Below are 14,820 nucleotides of genomic sequence, written 5' to 3' on the forward strand. Positions count from 1 at the left end.
GAAATTTATTCAGCTCTTTGACAGTTCTTCAGCTATTTCCATAAGCCATCTAAGTCCAAACACAAAACACTAAAACTACCATCTTAAAACAATTTAAATGCTTTATGAAAGCTCTACAGCTCATTTAACGTACTCTCCTACTGTGTGTTTTCTATTCAGCTTTTCACATTAAAAGCATCATGAATACATGATTACATGAATGATAAGGCAGCTTTCATTCAAGCAAATAGTGTTTTAGAACTGGTTCCATGCTCTAAATACAACAGAAACTGTGCTTCGTATAAAATTTTATTCACATATCAGGTCACTGACAGTTCTGTAGATACTTAAACTACAAAGGTTCTGACAGAAAAAAAAAACACTGAAACAAATGAAATGCTCTGTGAACCTTGTGCATCTTTTCTATTCTGGTTTATCTGTTAGACCTCTTACATGTGGCTTGATGCTGGGAATGCTTTGATGTTTCACTTTAATGTTTTCCTACATAAATAATAAAGGACTCCAATGTACAAACTCTCTAAAGGGATCAAGGTAGGGGTTGACCAATTTACTTTTTCTATTAGTAATTAAAAAGACCAGTGACTGATACTTGCAGGAAAAGTTAAAATGTAGGTGTAAATTTTAAAATAACACACCTTAAAAACACAGTTACATTAATGTTAAGAAAGCTTTCATCAATGCAAATAGATTCATATTTTTAAATGGCTCCATACTTTAAACAAAAAAGTCTCAGAGACAGCTTTGTCTGAAATATATTCGCTTTATTGACATTTCTTTGGCCACTTCCATGAACCCATCCAGGTTCAGACACAAAAACACTGAAATTTAAATCTTAAAGCAAATGAAATGTTCTATGAACTCTCTACATCCTTTATGCATCCTCGTATGTCTTCTGTGTTCTGGTTTATATGTTCATGGACATCAGAAATTTGGCTTAGTTTTGGGAATACTTTGACATATTTACTTAGAAAAGTCAACCATTACATGGGTTCATTTTCAAGAGATGTAAAAACCCCTTTATGTTTTCCAGCATAAATAATAAAGTGCTCAAATGTACATTTCCTCCAAGAGTACAGGTTGGGGCTCGACTGTTTTTCAGGGCCATACCCAATTATTAGTAGTGAAATAGACCGATAAACAATATCTGGGCTGCATTTAAACTTTGACCGGCACAGTCTGTCGTGCAAAATGAGCTGTCATCTGTTTGTGCGCTGTCAGCTGTTCAAACTTTATACTCACATGAGACACTGCGACGTTTCTGTGCAGAAGATTGCAGGTCAGAACGGCCAGAAAAGCATGCTGGCTTGCATTCTGCAAAATCTGGATGTAGTAGGACATCCTGGTCTTTTTGGCAAACTACATTTGACAAACTATCTAACTAGACATACTAAAGCTATCCTGAAATGAATTTATTTTATACTAATACTAACACATTTTGGATGCAGTATTCAACCAGGCTGATATTTGGTCAACCCTGAGCACAGATTTTCAGTTAGAATTGAATATCTATGACTTCTACGTGATAAATGCAGTGTCAGTAAGTAAAAAGCTCAAGTTTAAAGCAGCATGAAGAAAACATTAAAACATCAATGATAAGGCACCTTGTGATAAAGTAAATAGAGTATCTGTGAAAATGGTTGTACCGACAGTAAAATATCTCAGAGAAACACAGCAGGTCATCAGATCTAGTTGTCTGGACCAGAGTGCTCCAATGCCGTGTCTCCTTCCACCTTCTCAGTTTTCTGAGGAGCAAAAGGTCCCACAAGCCAGTTGAGAGGTGTGTTGTTCAGGAGATAATCCACGACACCATCCAGAGACTCTTGAACCTGGGATCGATAGATAACAGCATCACTTGCATTACAATTATTTAACCAGAATCAAGACAAATACCTTAAAATAGTCTCAAAAGTATGCTAAGCCTTAGGGTAGTAAATAATAATAATATAATGATCACTACTTATAGGACCTTTGAAAAACAAAGTTTACAAAGTGCTTTACAGAGAGGGAAAAAGAAAGAAACTCGGGAAAACCAGTGAGCAGAAGGCCAGTCAGGGATGCAAAAGTGAAGAAACAGAGTTAAACATAGTAAAAGATTTATGAAATAAATCAATACAACAACACCAGATAAAATAATGAAAGCCCCAGAAATGCCATATCCAACTAAGGAAAAAGAACAAGTGGAAAAAAAGGAAATAAAGAAAAAAAAAACATTAAAACAAGGGTAATAAAATAAAAATAGTAAATTAAAAAATAAGTTAATTAATAAAGAGTGAAAGTGAGTAAAACAAGTAAACAAAAGAGACATAAAATTAAAGCAAATCTATAAAAATTAGCTTTAAGAAGTGAACTAGTGAAGTTATGTATTGTATGTGAGTACAGCATGAACTTGACTGTCAAAAAAAAAAAAACAAAACGTGAATGAGCAAATAACCCTGAGAATAATTAGGAAAATGTGTGAGTTTTCCATTTGAATCATCTTCGGTGAGAATGTGAGTATTATTACAGCTCCAGTAAAAAGCTAATTGAAGGACAAATTGTGTTAAGTGATGACATTGAACAAGAGAAAACAAAACTTCAAGCTCCGAGCTATATTTAGCTAAGCTGACGGGGCGAATTAAAACTCTGCAGCAAAGACTGTGTGGTGCAATTAGTACTTGTTTCAGGTGCTGACGGCTTCGCTCCAGAAGGAGGGGTGTGATGGTGGTAGTGTTCCCCAGAGAGGAGTGTAGCTCTTCAGCGGATCGCCGTGCGCTGGTCAGCTGCTCCTGGATCGTACCTGGCAGACCTTGAGCACTTGAAACCACATTGGAGCACGCTGACCGCAGCTGGTCGCTCAGACCACGCACCATGGAGAGTGCCCGCCATTCCAGCTGCTGTAAATAAATGGTGGACATTTTCAATTACAATAGCTAAACATTAACATATGCCTTCACCGACAACCCCCTTTGAGTCTAGAGGTCTATCAATCAATTAAACTTTATTTGTGTCGCACCTCTTGTATAGATTAGTGCAATTCAAACTGCTTTATAGCTGGTTGACAGGCTGATAAGTCAGTTCATATGCAATCTGTACAACAGTGAGAGACATGAGATATAAAAAGGTGAAAAAGCAATAATGAAGTCAATAAAAACATGCTAGAAGATACTTAATAAGAAATACTAATAAAGCTGATGAGAGAGGTCAGAACATTTAAAAAATATTAGCATGATGCATGAATAAATCAAACAAATGACAGCCATCAAAGATTGTAATCAAAAGTGTACAGTTAGTGTAAGGATCAGGACATTATTTTCAAGCCCCATGTCGATTATGAATAAACTATGAGATATGACTTATATGCTGCCTGTACTGTTCTGTTCTCTCCTCAGATAAATGTTCTCATGATTTTTTTGGTTTAAGTGGCATTCCAAGTCACTTTAGAGTGCAGTATATGTGAAATCTACAATATAAACTCTGTAAAATGCCAGAATAATCTGATTAGGAAGCACTTTACACTTACATTTCCAAACACTTCCGTCCCAACCTCAGATTCATCTTTCGTCCCATCCGGCTCCGACTCGGTCTGTCTGGTTCTTTCCTGCGTCTGATTCCACTCTGCCCATCGCTGCTGCAGCTGCTCTGAGGCTCCTCCTATCTGGTTGGTTGCTGTGTCCAGACCAGTTCGAGTCTTTTCTAGCAGGTCCAGAGTGCTGGTAATCTGAGCCACTGCAGCATAGGTGGCATCCCTGGCATGCCGTGCACGGACCAGGGACTGCTGTAGGGCTCGCTCCTGTACCTTGGCAGAGAGTTTCCCCAAACGGACAAAGTAGCTGGGGCTGGCCGAAAGGGTAGTCACCTCAGAGTTGGCCGGTTCAGCCAGAGCAGCTGGAAGAGAAAGGCATTAATTTCACTTTTACTCAAATCAGATGATCTATGTAGTGGTTGATGTTGAATTTTCAGTGTTTTTATTTAGGTTAATTGCAGGTAAGACTTTACAAAAAGACAGATTTTTACAAAGTACTTAGTAGAAACACCTTTAGCCACAGCTTTCAGCCTGTATGAATAGATCTCAAGCCGCTTTGCACATCTAGACACTGTAATTTTACCCCATTCTTCTTTGCAAAAATGCTCAAGGTCTGTTAGGTTGCTCGGGGATTGTGAGTGAACAGCTGTTTTTAAGTGTGGCCACTCCAGAGCCACTTTCCATCTAGCTTTGGCTGTATGCTTCAGGTCATTTTCTCTTCCCCCAAGTCACAGTTCTCTTGCAGACTCCATCAGGTTGTTCTCCAGAATGTCCCTATACCTTGCTACATTCATCTTACCCTCTACCTCTACAAACTTTCCAGGGCCTGCTGCCAAAAAGCATCCTCATATGATGCTGTCACCACCGTGCTTCAAGGTGGAGATTTTTTGCATTTGTTGCGATATGCAGTGTTTGGTGTCTGCCAAATACAGCATCTAATCTGATGGCCAACAAAACCCATCTTTTAGATTAAGGAATGTTCTTTAGTCTCCCTTATGCCTTGTGGGGAACTCTAGGCGAGAGTTAATATGAGCTCTTTCTGACAGCGGCTTTCTTTCTGCCATTCTCCTATAAAGCTGTTGAAGAACCCACACACTGGTTGCTGTTTGCAGTATTTCCCATCTCAGCTGCTGAAGCTTGTAACTTGTCTTGGTGGCCTTCCTCATTAGTCTCTTTCTTTTTTGTCAGTTTTTGTGGACGGCCCGCTCTAGGTAAGATTTACACGTGCCATATTCCTTCGATTTCTTCATGATAAACTTACCTCCAAGGAACTTTTACTAACTAGAATTTTTCTTGTATTCATCACTTGGCTAATGCACTTCACTAACTTTTCACAGAGTTGCTTTAATTGTTCTTTGGGCCTCATAGTGTAATTATATCCAGGAGTACTGATTCATCAGTGACTGGACCTTCCAAATACAGGTTTCTTTCTACTACAATCACTTCAGACACATTCACTGAACTCAGACAGCCTCCATTTAAATAACCGTATGCCTTCTAGCACCAATTGGCTACACCTGTACTGAATTAGGAGAGCCACTTCAAAGAGGGTGAATACTTATGCAATCACTTATTTTACATTTTATATTTAAAAATGATTTGACATTACTTTGTAGAGATTTGTTTTAACTTTGACATTTGTCTTTTTTACTGAAAATTCTTGTCAAAAAAGCCTAATTGTATTGACCATGATTCAAAATTGAAAAGCAGTCAAAGGTGAAACTTCAAAGAGCAATGAATAGTTTTTATAAGCACTGCATCAGTCATACCTCTGAATTTCTGTTATCTGAAGAAATACACTGAAAAAAATCACTACATGTGGCATCTTTACTGCATGAGTTCATGTGTATGTTATGATTCCCTCCCACTGGGCTAACTGATGCATCTCTTCCATGTTTGACAACTTGACTCAAACACTCTTAGAGCACATCTGCTCAGGAGAAACAAAAGGTCTTGAGGGCTACTTCACTCCCTCTGGTCATTAGTCTGTGGAAGCTAAGGGATGTAACACTTTACCAATTTTCCTCTGTTAAAAGCCACTTTGGTGATTATCACAGAACAAATCCAGACTTTGCTAAGTACTGCCATTATGGGCACTTTCCTGCTGGTGTCACAGTTGCAATTGTATATTTTTCATATCTATAATCAGAGGGCGGCCTCTTGAGCATTACTGGTATACTGGAGTACAGCAGGTTGTCATGATAACATGACATCACAGTAGCAGGTGTCAAAGCTGTGAGTGTTGGAAATTGTAAGTGCTTTATGGGCCAAGTTAACAGAAGGGAAGTTCATTGGAATGTCCTGCCCCTCTCTCTATGAATAGCATCAACCATTCATGTGTTCAACTTCAGTCACTGTGAAGAACTGCACAATTTTACCATCACTACTATCTTCCCAGATCACCTTGTTTTAACTTTAACATAATATTTTGGATAGTGTCATCAAAACCTGTTTAACTTTCATTTGATCCTGTCAAAGCCCACCTGTCTACACCTCAGAGGCAGACATATGGGGTTTTAAAGACTGATTATGTTTTTCATATTTAGTACAGTCACTGACCCAGCTCTCTCTCAGTGAGGGGTAGGTTCTGGTCAACCCAGTCCTCGGATCGACTGAGCGCCAGGCCCATCCCACTGCTGACCATCTGGCCCATCCTGGTGCCCATGACGGTGCCGATACCTCCGCTGACTGCTGCCCGGGTCAGCTCGACGCCACCCCTCACGGCCTCCACCACGGCATCTTTGGCCCCCGCCACCGACTGGTACACCATACCTACTGTGTCTGACACCACCTGGGGGAGTAAAGAGGAGATGATGTGACGTACTTGGAGAGGAGTGATGGTGCGATTCCGTTATTTTCTTATTTTCTGTGCAGCTCTTAATCCACTGACAGAAATGACATTTTAGACAAAGTTAAACAGGGTGTTCCAGTATGAAAAAATAGGGACAAGGTGGAAGCTAGGGAGTAGTTTTGTCCATCAAATCCACTGTTTACCGACACCCCAGAATGTATTATCTGATACCATGACCATGTTCAATATATGAGAGGGAGAAAAAGGAGAAGCTAAGGCTAATTTATTCCTATTTTTAACATTTCTTTGCAGTCAGTTTGAGCGATTGCTGGATTATTTCTTAAACAAGGGCCAGTGGTAACTGTGCGCATATTATGAAGTGTTAACACTGTTGCTGTGGTTACCTGGAGTGTAGCACAACTTACAGACTGATTTAGGAGGTTAGTTAATGATCAGAACTATGCTTGAGGGCTCTTGATGGGTGAAGTTATCACATTATCAACAAGGGAAAGAACTAGTGTGACAAAGGTCAGGGATGTAATTAAATACTTCAAAGATGCAAGAAAAAGGTCAAGAGAAAATGAGTCTCACTACTGACAAAACAAGTAAAAGAAGGTTTCAAATGTATTTTTGCATCACTACATTACTGTGGCATGGTGTTCTGTCTCACCTTGTCTGCAGGTTGGTGAAGAATAGGCAGCTTTTCTTCCATCTTATCCAGTCCCTTCAAGGCATACTCATTTACTGTAGCAACTGCAACAATGACATAACAGAAACTGACTCATGATGTAAGAAAAATGAGATTAAACATAATGAAAATAATCCGGTTAATTCGATGCATTGTGATACCACCTGACAAAAACATTTCATGTCATCCAACCAAGAGGTAACAAATGCACTGGACATCGGTTTCACACCTTTAATGTGTAACAAGCTTGCAATATTCTTTCATAATATATTTCAATGTTGTGCATTTGTGTGTTGTCATTGCACATGTATTACATCATGTTTTGCAGAGAGAAGAACCTACGCTTTGGTTCTATAATGTCCAAAAGAGGCTTGGACCCCGTGGTGGCAGCTGCTCCCAGGGTTCGGACCCCACTCTCAGCTGCATCCATCACACCCTTCAGCAAGGGCACACTGTCTTTGGTGCTGCTGTAGGCGCTGGAAACCACCTCGCAAGCTGAGCTGACCAAGGTCAAGTTGCTCACTCGTGAAACGACGGTCTAGGACAAAACAACAATCATTAATGTTACTGAAAAGGCCATCAGTGATGACGCACAATACAGTCCCATCAGTACAGTTCTCAATACTACGTATAGTTCAAATATTCAATTAGGGATGATGATCATTTCCCATAATAGCTTATCAAATGGGGAATTTCCAAATGTCAAATGGGTTCATAATATGCTCCGGTTTTGTATTAGGTGTCATTTCAGAGTCACAGTGCTCCTCACCTGCTGGTCTTCATTAGCTGGTTCTGCTGCTGCAGCTCCAGTCTCATTAGTCTTCCCGCTGTCTGCCATTGTGACTGCTGGATTCAATCTCTGACATGGGAAATAGTGTCAGAAATAGAGATTTGCCTCACTTTGCTTGATATGCATGATGAAATACAGCTTCCTCTCTGATATTCTTTGTTTAAACGGCTGATTTACTTGATCTTGCAGGAATCGCTGTCCTGCCAGATGGTTTAATGCACACAGAAAGGCACCTCAGCCATGTTAAATTCATTTGTCAACTCTATGATGCAACAAGGATGAAACTGCACTTAAAAAAATAACACAGTGCAACCAAGCAAACAATTCAAGCAAGTCTCTGCAGTATGTGAGAGTTTAAAGTCAAAAACTGTGAATTGATTTATTTGAATATTTCCCCTGTGGACTTCCCACAGCTACATTTGTGCATTTTTTAAACTATGCTGCTTATGAATGAGAGACCAGTGAGACTAGTGTTTGGAAACTAAAGGTGTAGGATAAACATGTGTGAGTAACACATTTGAAACACATTTCTATTTTGATTTCAAGATCTTTCTACTGTCTATTTTATGATACTGTGGTTGTCAAGAAATTTTTTAAGCCAGAGTGTTATTCTAGAGTATGACAAGCTAACATTTTAATAGCTTTTCATAGTGCTGAAGGTAAGCTTTAACATCAGCCTTGGCAGGAACTTCATAGGAAAACTCACAAGGCTGACTTCTGCTTTAAAGTTTATAAAAAAAAAAATAAAATAAAAAAAATAGAACTTACAAGTGTCTTAGCGCCACAGTTCAACTTCTACATGTGGGCACAGCATCCAGAAACAACACTGAATCATCGCAGCAACACTTTTCTTGCTCTGATATTAAAAACGGAGTAAATATGACCCCAACATAAAATGAAAATAGAGATGATAAATCTTGTAAAATAATTCTGTGGCTACACAAGTTGGTCTAATTTCAAATTATATACTGAAGTCTGAATAAAACCATGAATAATGGTTGGAACTATGGACCCACAGGGCACTAATGCTGGAGACAGATTGTTAACGAGCTCTCCTGCAGACATGCAGTCCTCTGGTATTAGTCATCTAAGGTGAAACACTGAGCAATACTGCTCTGCGACTGACGTAAAAATATTGCTTTAAATGAAAATTAGGACAAAATAATCATTCACGTGAAATACAGCTCTAGATGTTCATCATCACAATGAAATATTGGCTTAAATGAATATAAAATATAACGTTAAATTGGGCCACAGAAAGCTGTGTAATTCTCTTGAAATTTACTCAGTCAATAGTCCAACAATACATACAGTTTCTCATTTTCTTGAAATGAGGAGTAAAAACTTTATGCCATTTTTATGTCACCATAGAGTCAACTTTGCGCAAGATGGAAGACATGAAGCTGATCTGACTGTTCACCTCCTGCTCGTCTGTCATGTCACTTATGGGAATTCGTGCTATGGATAAAAGCCCCAGTCACGACAAGCTGCGTGTAATGTAAGACAGGAGATGGCTATTTTTAATATTGATTAATGATCTGCTGAGCGGCATGACATGCAGTAAAGCTTTCCTTTGTTGGGATGCACCTCAACCACTGGGGCAAACCGTCATTGATCCAAAACACACTTGTACATGAAATAATCAGAAGGGAATGTTGCTGTTTTCAACTACCACAGTGAAATATGTACTGCACAAATAAAGAAACTTCATCATATTGCTGCAAAATATATTATAGATGAATACTATTGCAATATCACTTATACTGGTGAATACAGCCACATGTATTTAAGGGATAGCTTTCCACAGTATGGTAAAATGTAGCGTATTTTACAATGAGCCCCAGTGGGACCCAGTGTACTTCATCATCAATCCAAAATGTATTTGTAGCTAAAATAATCACATGGGAATGTCTGTTTGTGGCTACCACACTTAATTATGTACCACACAAATAAAGACACTTCATCAAATTGCAGCAACATATATTATAAAATGACACTACTGCAACATTATTTGTACTGGTTGAATACAATCACATATATTAAAAGTGATAGCGACCACAGAATGTTAAATTAATCATATTTTACAGTGTATTTTGCAATGAATCCCACAGTGGGACCCGGTAGCACTTGGTTATTAATCCAAAATGTACTTGTAGATAAAATAATCAGATGGGAATGCCTGTTTTCGACTACCACAGTGAATTTTGTACCACACAAATAAAGAAGCTTAATCAAATTGCTGCAATTTTATACATTAATACTATTGCAACATTATTGGTACTGGTCAAATACAGCTACATATATCAAAAGGGATAGCTACCACACAATGGTCAAATTCATCATATTTTACAGTGTATTTTGCAATGAACTCCACTGTGGGACCCAGAAGCACTTCATCATTAATCCAAAAGTACCTGTAGACAAAATAATCAGATGAGAAAGTCTGATTTTGACTGTCACAATAAATTACATACTACACAAATAAAGAAACTTCATCAAATTGCTGAAAAAAATAATTCATATTTTACAATGTATTCTGCACTGATCCCCACAGCAGGACTCTTCTAAATCCTATTTATGAGTGAGGTTATTGTGTTTGGTAGTTCAGGGTCGTTTCTCATCTCGTCTCTGTCTTGCATCTGCCTTTTTTTTGTGTCGTAAACATGGAGTTAAGACACGACAGAGATGAAAGTCAAGAGAAAGAAAGAAGCATATTAGCCAGTTGGAAAGAACCCTCTACAGCAAGATCTTTCCTTTCTCCCTCTGGTGCTCACAACATGTGGACGGCATCTGTTTGTGTTCCACCAGATGGCACATAGAGACATTAATGGACTCCACCTGTCTTAACGGCAGCGTTGTTAACAAGTGTTTGACATGCTTTCCCTGATGTATGTGACGGATGAGTCAAAGAGGGATACGACCCCCGTGATCATACTGCCTGACAAGCATCCAGCGCTAGCACGAGGACCAGCTGTAACCTGTTGCCGACTTGCAGTAAAATGCTCAGGTAGATTAGGCTACATCCACCTGATTGTTGATGGAGCCTCACATCCAACAAACAAGCAGCTGCAACCGCAGATGACATTTATATAGAGCTGCTGCTTAATTATTTCACACATTTAAAGATGTCAGAGGGAATAAAACACCTCCTCTGACGTTTTCATGGTGTTGCAGTCGATCTCTCTGGGCTCTGTGATTGCAAATTGCATTTTATTGCAACAGCTTGGCTGAGCAACATGTTTTTTTCTTCTCTGAGTGGCAGTTGATGAGATCTTCACTACTTTTGTTACAAAGCAAAGTCTGACACTCTGCACTCTGATATCTAGTGTGAGATGGGCCCAAGATAATTTTCTTAGACGCAGTGCATGTTGTGAAGAAGGCAGTTACACAACACAAACTGGACTAGTTTTAAACTTTCTGAAGTAATCATCTCCCTGACAACTGATTCCAGTAAAGTGCTCATAAAAATGCTATCCAGCCTTTTGCTATTGCATGGTAAGCACTATGTGTCACATCCTCACAGTGATGTGCCACATCGTGCCCTCTGAGGAAAGCTACTACACTTCCTGTACAACTCAGCATGACCTTTGATATTACTGCTGGAATCTCTTGAGGAAACTATTGAGACACTTGCCATAGCGAACGACGCTGGAGCTGAAACAAAAGAGAAATCATCGCTAGTCAGTGACTCAAAGAGGTTACAGCTGTCTGTGATATGACATACAGAAGATAGAACGAAAGACTGATGTGGAAAAAAGCACAAGACAGGAAGTTAACCACAGAAGGTTAAGGCTTGATTCTTATTTCATACAGTTTATTTCAAGTAACTGTATTAATCCCATTTGGGTTTATTCATTTAAAGCAGCTCGTTCTAGGGTATACACACCAATACACAACATAATAATTAAAATTCAACGTTGAATTGCTGCTTATGGAGTAAAAAATGAACAGGAGAAGGAATGAATGATTTGGAGTATCGGGTAGTTTTACATGCAAGTAAAGCAAAACGGCAGAGAAGCCAGACTACTTTATGCTTTCTTAAGGCAGAAATAATTCAGGTCTCTTTGCTTTACTCCAGTGATCTTGGAACAGATTTCAACATTGGCGTTTCTATATTTCACCATCAGGCTGTGAAACCCAACATTTAAAAGAAAAACTTGGGGACTCAGTAAAAGACTGGTTAAAAGGATGACAGTACTGAGAGAAGAAACTTAGTTTGCAAATATGTGGTATTTTATCCACCGAAAATAGCACATTTTATCCACATCAGTGCAATTTCATAGAATTCAGAGACCTAAAGTGATGCCAAGACAAATCTGAAGGGTCATGACAAGGAGAAACTAGAATACTTGTTGCTTTTTGAAGGATTCGTTGGTTGTTTTACTCCAGTAATTTTTGAACAAATGCTAATTATACCATCAGGCTCTCAGCAAAAGATTGGTTAAAAGGATGACAGGAGTGACAGAGAAGGAACTTAATTTGCAAATAGGTGGTATTTTATCAATGGAAAAATAGTATATTTTATCCACATCAGTGACATTTCAAAGAGTTCAGAAACCTAAAGTGGTGACAAGATAAATCTGAATGGTCATGATAAGGAGAAGCTAGAATATTTGCTGCTTTTGTTGGTTGCTTTACTCCAGTAATTACTGAAGATATGTTAAGAATGCCGTTTCTGTCTTTACCATCAGGCTGTGAAATCAACATTTACAAGAAAAAGTCGTGTGACTCCCAGTAAAGGATGATGGGAGTGACAGAAAAGGAACTTAGTTTGCAAATATGTAGTGCTTTATCTTTGAAAAAGTTGTATTTTATCCACATTAATGACATTGTAGAGACCTAAAGTGGCATAAAGATAAATCTAAAGGGGTCATGACAAGGAGAAGCTACTACATTTTTAGCATTTTTAAAGATTTGTTAGTTGCTTTATTCCAATAATCCTTGAACAGATTTTAACAATGCTCAAGACTCTCATTAAAAGATCTGTGAAAACAGCTGAGGATGACAAGACTGGCTATGAATATGTAGTATTTTATTCATTTCAGTTTGGAGACCTAAACCTGTGCCAAGACAAATCTAAAGGCGTCACAGGATGATTACAAGGATAGAAAAACATAGAAAATATGTTCTGCAAGCTTGTGTGTCTATATTATGTCTTGTGAAATACTGGATTCTTCTGTTCCTCTCCACTAAAATCCCCTAAATGAAATAATCTGAGGACAAAAATCACTGATCAGCTGAACTTCTGTGACCACAGCCTGTAATCAAAGGTCACACAAGATTTCATTTGTACAAGAATCACAAGCTTGGCACAGTAATGGAATAATGAGAATTTGCACAGAAATCCCCCTTTAGCTTCCTTTTAACATAAAACTCTGAGCAGTCATCTGCCTAACTCACATTCCTCCCAATTTATGGTTGGTGAACTTTACCCCAGATGAGGAACTATGACTAATAAGCAAACAATAGTTACCTTTCACCGATTTATCATAACTTCTGGACACATTTAGCTAATTTGAAGAGCACTAAGATAATTAAATCTGCTTGCTGAGCCTCCGGAGGGAAGCTAAACTTAGCCTGGTTAGCTGCTTAAAGCAGCTAGTTGAGTTAGCTTAGCAGCAGGAAGTTGTGCGTCTCGTTAAAAAACAAAAACAGAGCCGTGAGATGAGACACTGACCTCCCAGACTGCTTCCTCTGTCCTGCCGTGACCTGCCGGTGTTAGAGCTGGTCAGTGAACCGGTCCTGCCTCCAAAAACTCCTTCTAACGGACTGTTGAGCTGCTACTTTATTCTGGACAGGAAGGCGGAGAACGTTGGGTTTGTCTGATGAACTTTCAGCCAATTAAAACCCAGCAGGGAGGCGACAGCTGCTGCAAGGGTCAAACCTAGAGCATCTAAAAAATATTATTAGAAACTCTGGTATTCTCCATCAGTATGGAAGCCCGTTTCCGCCACTTGGAAAAAAAGTCAATGCTAAAAAAAGTCATAATTTTGACTTACTATCTCATAATTTTGAATTTCTATATCATAATTATGACTTTCTATCTCATAATTATGACTTTCTATCTCATAATTCTGAGATAGCGTGTGACTTTTTTTTTGGTAGTGGGGAAACGGGCTTCCATACATCAGTTATTTAAGAGAAAGAAACATTTTTATATTCCAGACTCATTGTATGTAAAGTGAAATATTTCAAATCTTGCTTTTGTTTTTATTTTGATGATTAAGGCTTAAAAATCAGAAACCCAGCTTCTTAAAAATCTTAGAATATATTCGTTTTAGTAATAATAATAACAACAATAAAATAATAAATATTATTATTATTACTAATATTATTATTGTTATTATTTTGTACTGTGAATACTAGTGCATCTAAAAATATTAAAACATCAAAAAAATGTTGAATATTTTCTATCAGCTATTTAAGAAAGTGAGAATTTAATATACTCTAGAGTCATTGCAGGTAAAGTGAAATATTTAAAGCATTTTTTTGAAATTACATTTTGATTATTATGGCTTATAGCTCATAAAAATCCTATATCCAGCTGCTTAAAAAATAATATTTTGAATCATTTATTATTATTATTATTATTATTATTATTATTATTATTATTATTATTATTATTATTATTATTAATAATAATAATAATAATAATAATAATAATAATAATAATAATAATAATAATAATAATAATAATAATAATAATAATGCTCATAAAAAATCTAGTATCTCAAAAGAGTAGAATTATTATTTTTTTAAATCTATTGTTCTACATAGTGAAAGTTTAATATAATATTGACTCATTGCATGTAAAGTGAAATATTTCAAACCGTTTAAAAAAAGATTATAACTTATCCAGTATCTTAGAGTATTAGAATATTTCATTTGGAGTTTGAGTAAATTATTATTTAAGCATTATATAGAGTACAGTACAGTACTAACAGATAAACAGCATACAGTTTATCTGTCAGTCTAGTTCAGTACAAATACAGTTATGGGGAAGACTGTCCTCACAAACCATATCTGCTCCCAATATGAGTGCATGTCAA

General features: G+C 37.7%; 1 protein-coding gene across 1 annotated transcript; it reads right to left on the reverse strand.

Moving 5' to 3' along the window:
- Positions 1 to 740: 740 nt before the first annotated feature.
- On the reverse strand, positions 741 to 13,606 carry plin3 (perilipin 3). The gene is made up of 8 exons (XM_023299845.3): positions 13,449 to 13,606; positions 7,751 to 7,840; positions 7,324 to 7,519; positions 6,964 to 7,046; positions 6,062 to 6,293; positions 3,500 to 3,864; positions 2,655 to 2,873; positions 741 to 1,826 (listed from the first exon to the last, which is right to left on the reverse strand). The coding sequence occupies exons 2-8, from the start codon at positions 7,817 to 7,819 to the stop codon at positions 1,686 to 1,688; spliced, it is 1,305 nt and encodes a 434-aa protein (XP_023155613.2). The 5' UTR covers positions 7,820 to 7,840; positions 13,449 to 13,606; the 3' UTR covers positions 741 to 1,685.
- Positions 13,607 to 14,820: the final 1,214 nt, after the last annotated feature.

Source organism: Amphiprion ocellaris, chromosome 2, assembly GCF_022539595.1.
Source record: "Amphiprion ocellaris isolate individual 3 ecotype Okinawa chromosome 2, ASM2253959v1, whole genome shotgun sequence".
In the NCBI taxonomy this organism is placed as follows: domain Eukaryota; kingdom Metazoa; phylum Chordata; class Actinopteri; family Pomacentridae; genus Amphiprion; species Amphiprion ocellaris.

Coding starts and splice junctions, on each gene's coding strand:
- plin3 (XM_023299845.3), bottom strand. CDS start 7,819: ATGGCAGACAGCGGGAAGACTAATGAGACTGGAGCTGCAGCAGCAGAA. Junction 7,520..7,750: donor CAGCTAATGAAGACCAGCAG/GTGAGGAGCACT, acceptor GTTTTGTCCTAG/ACCGTCGTTTCACGAGTGAG. Junction 7,047..7,323: donor GGACATTATAGAACCAAAGC/GTAGGTTCTTCT, acceptor TCATTGTTGCAG/TTGCTACAGTAAATGAGTAT.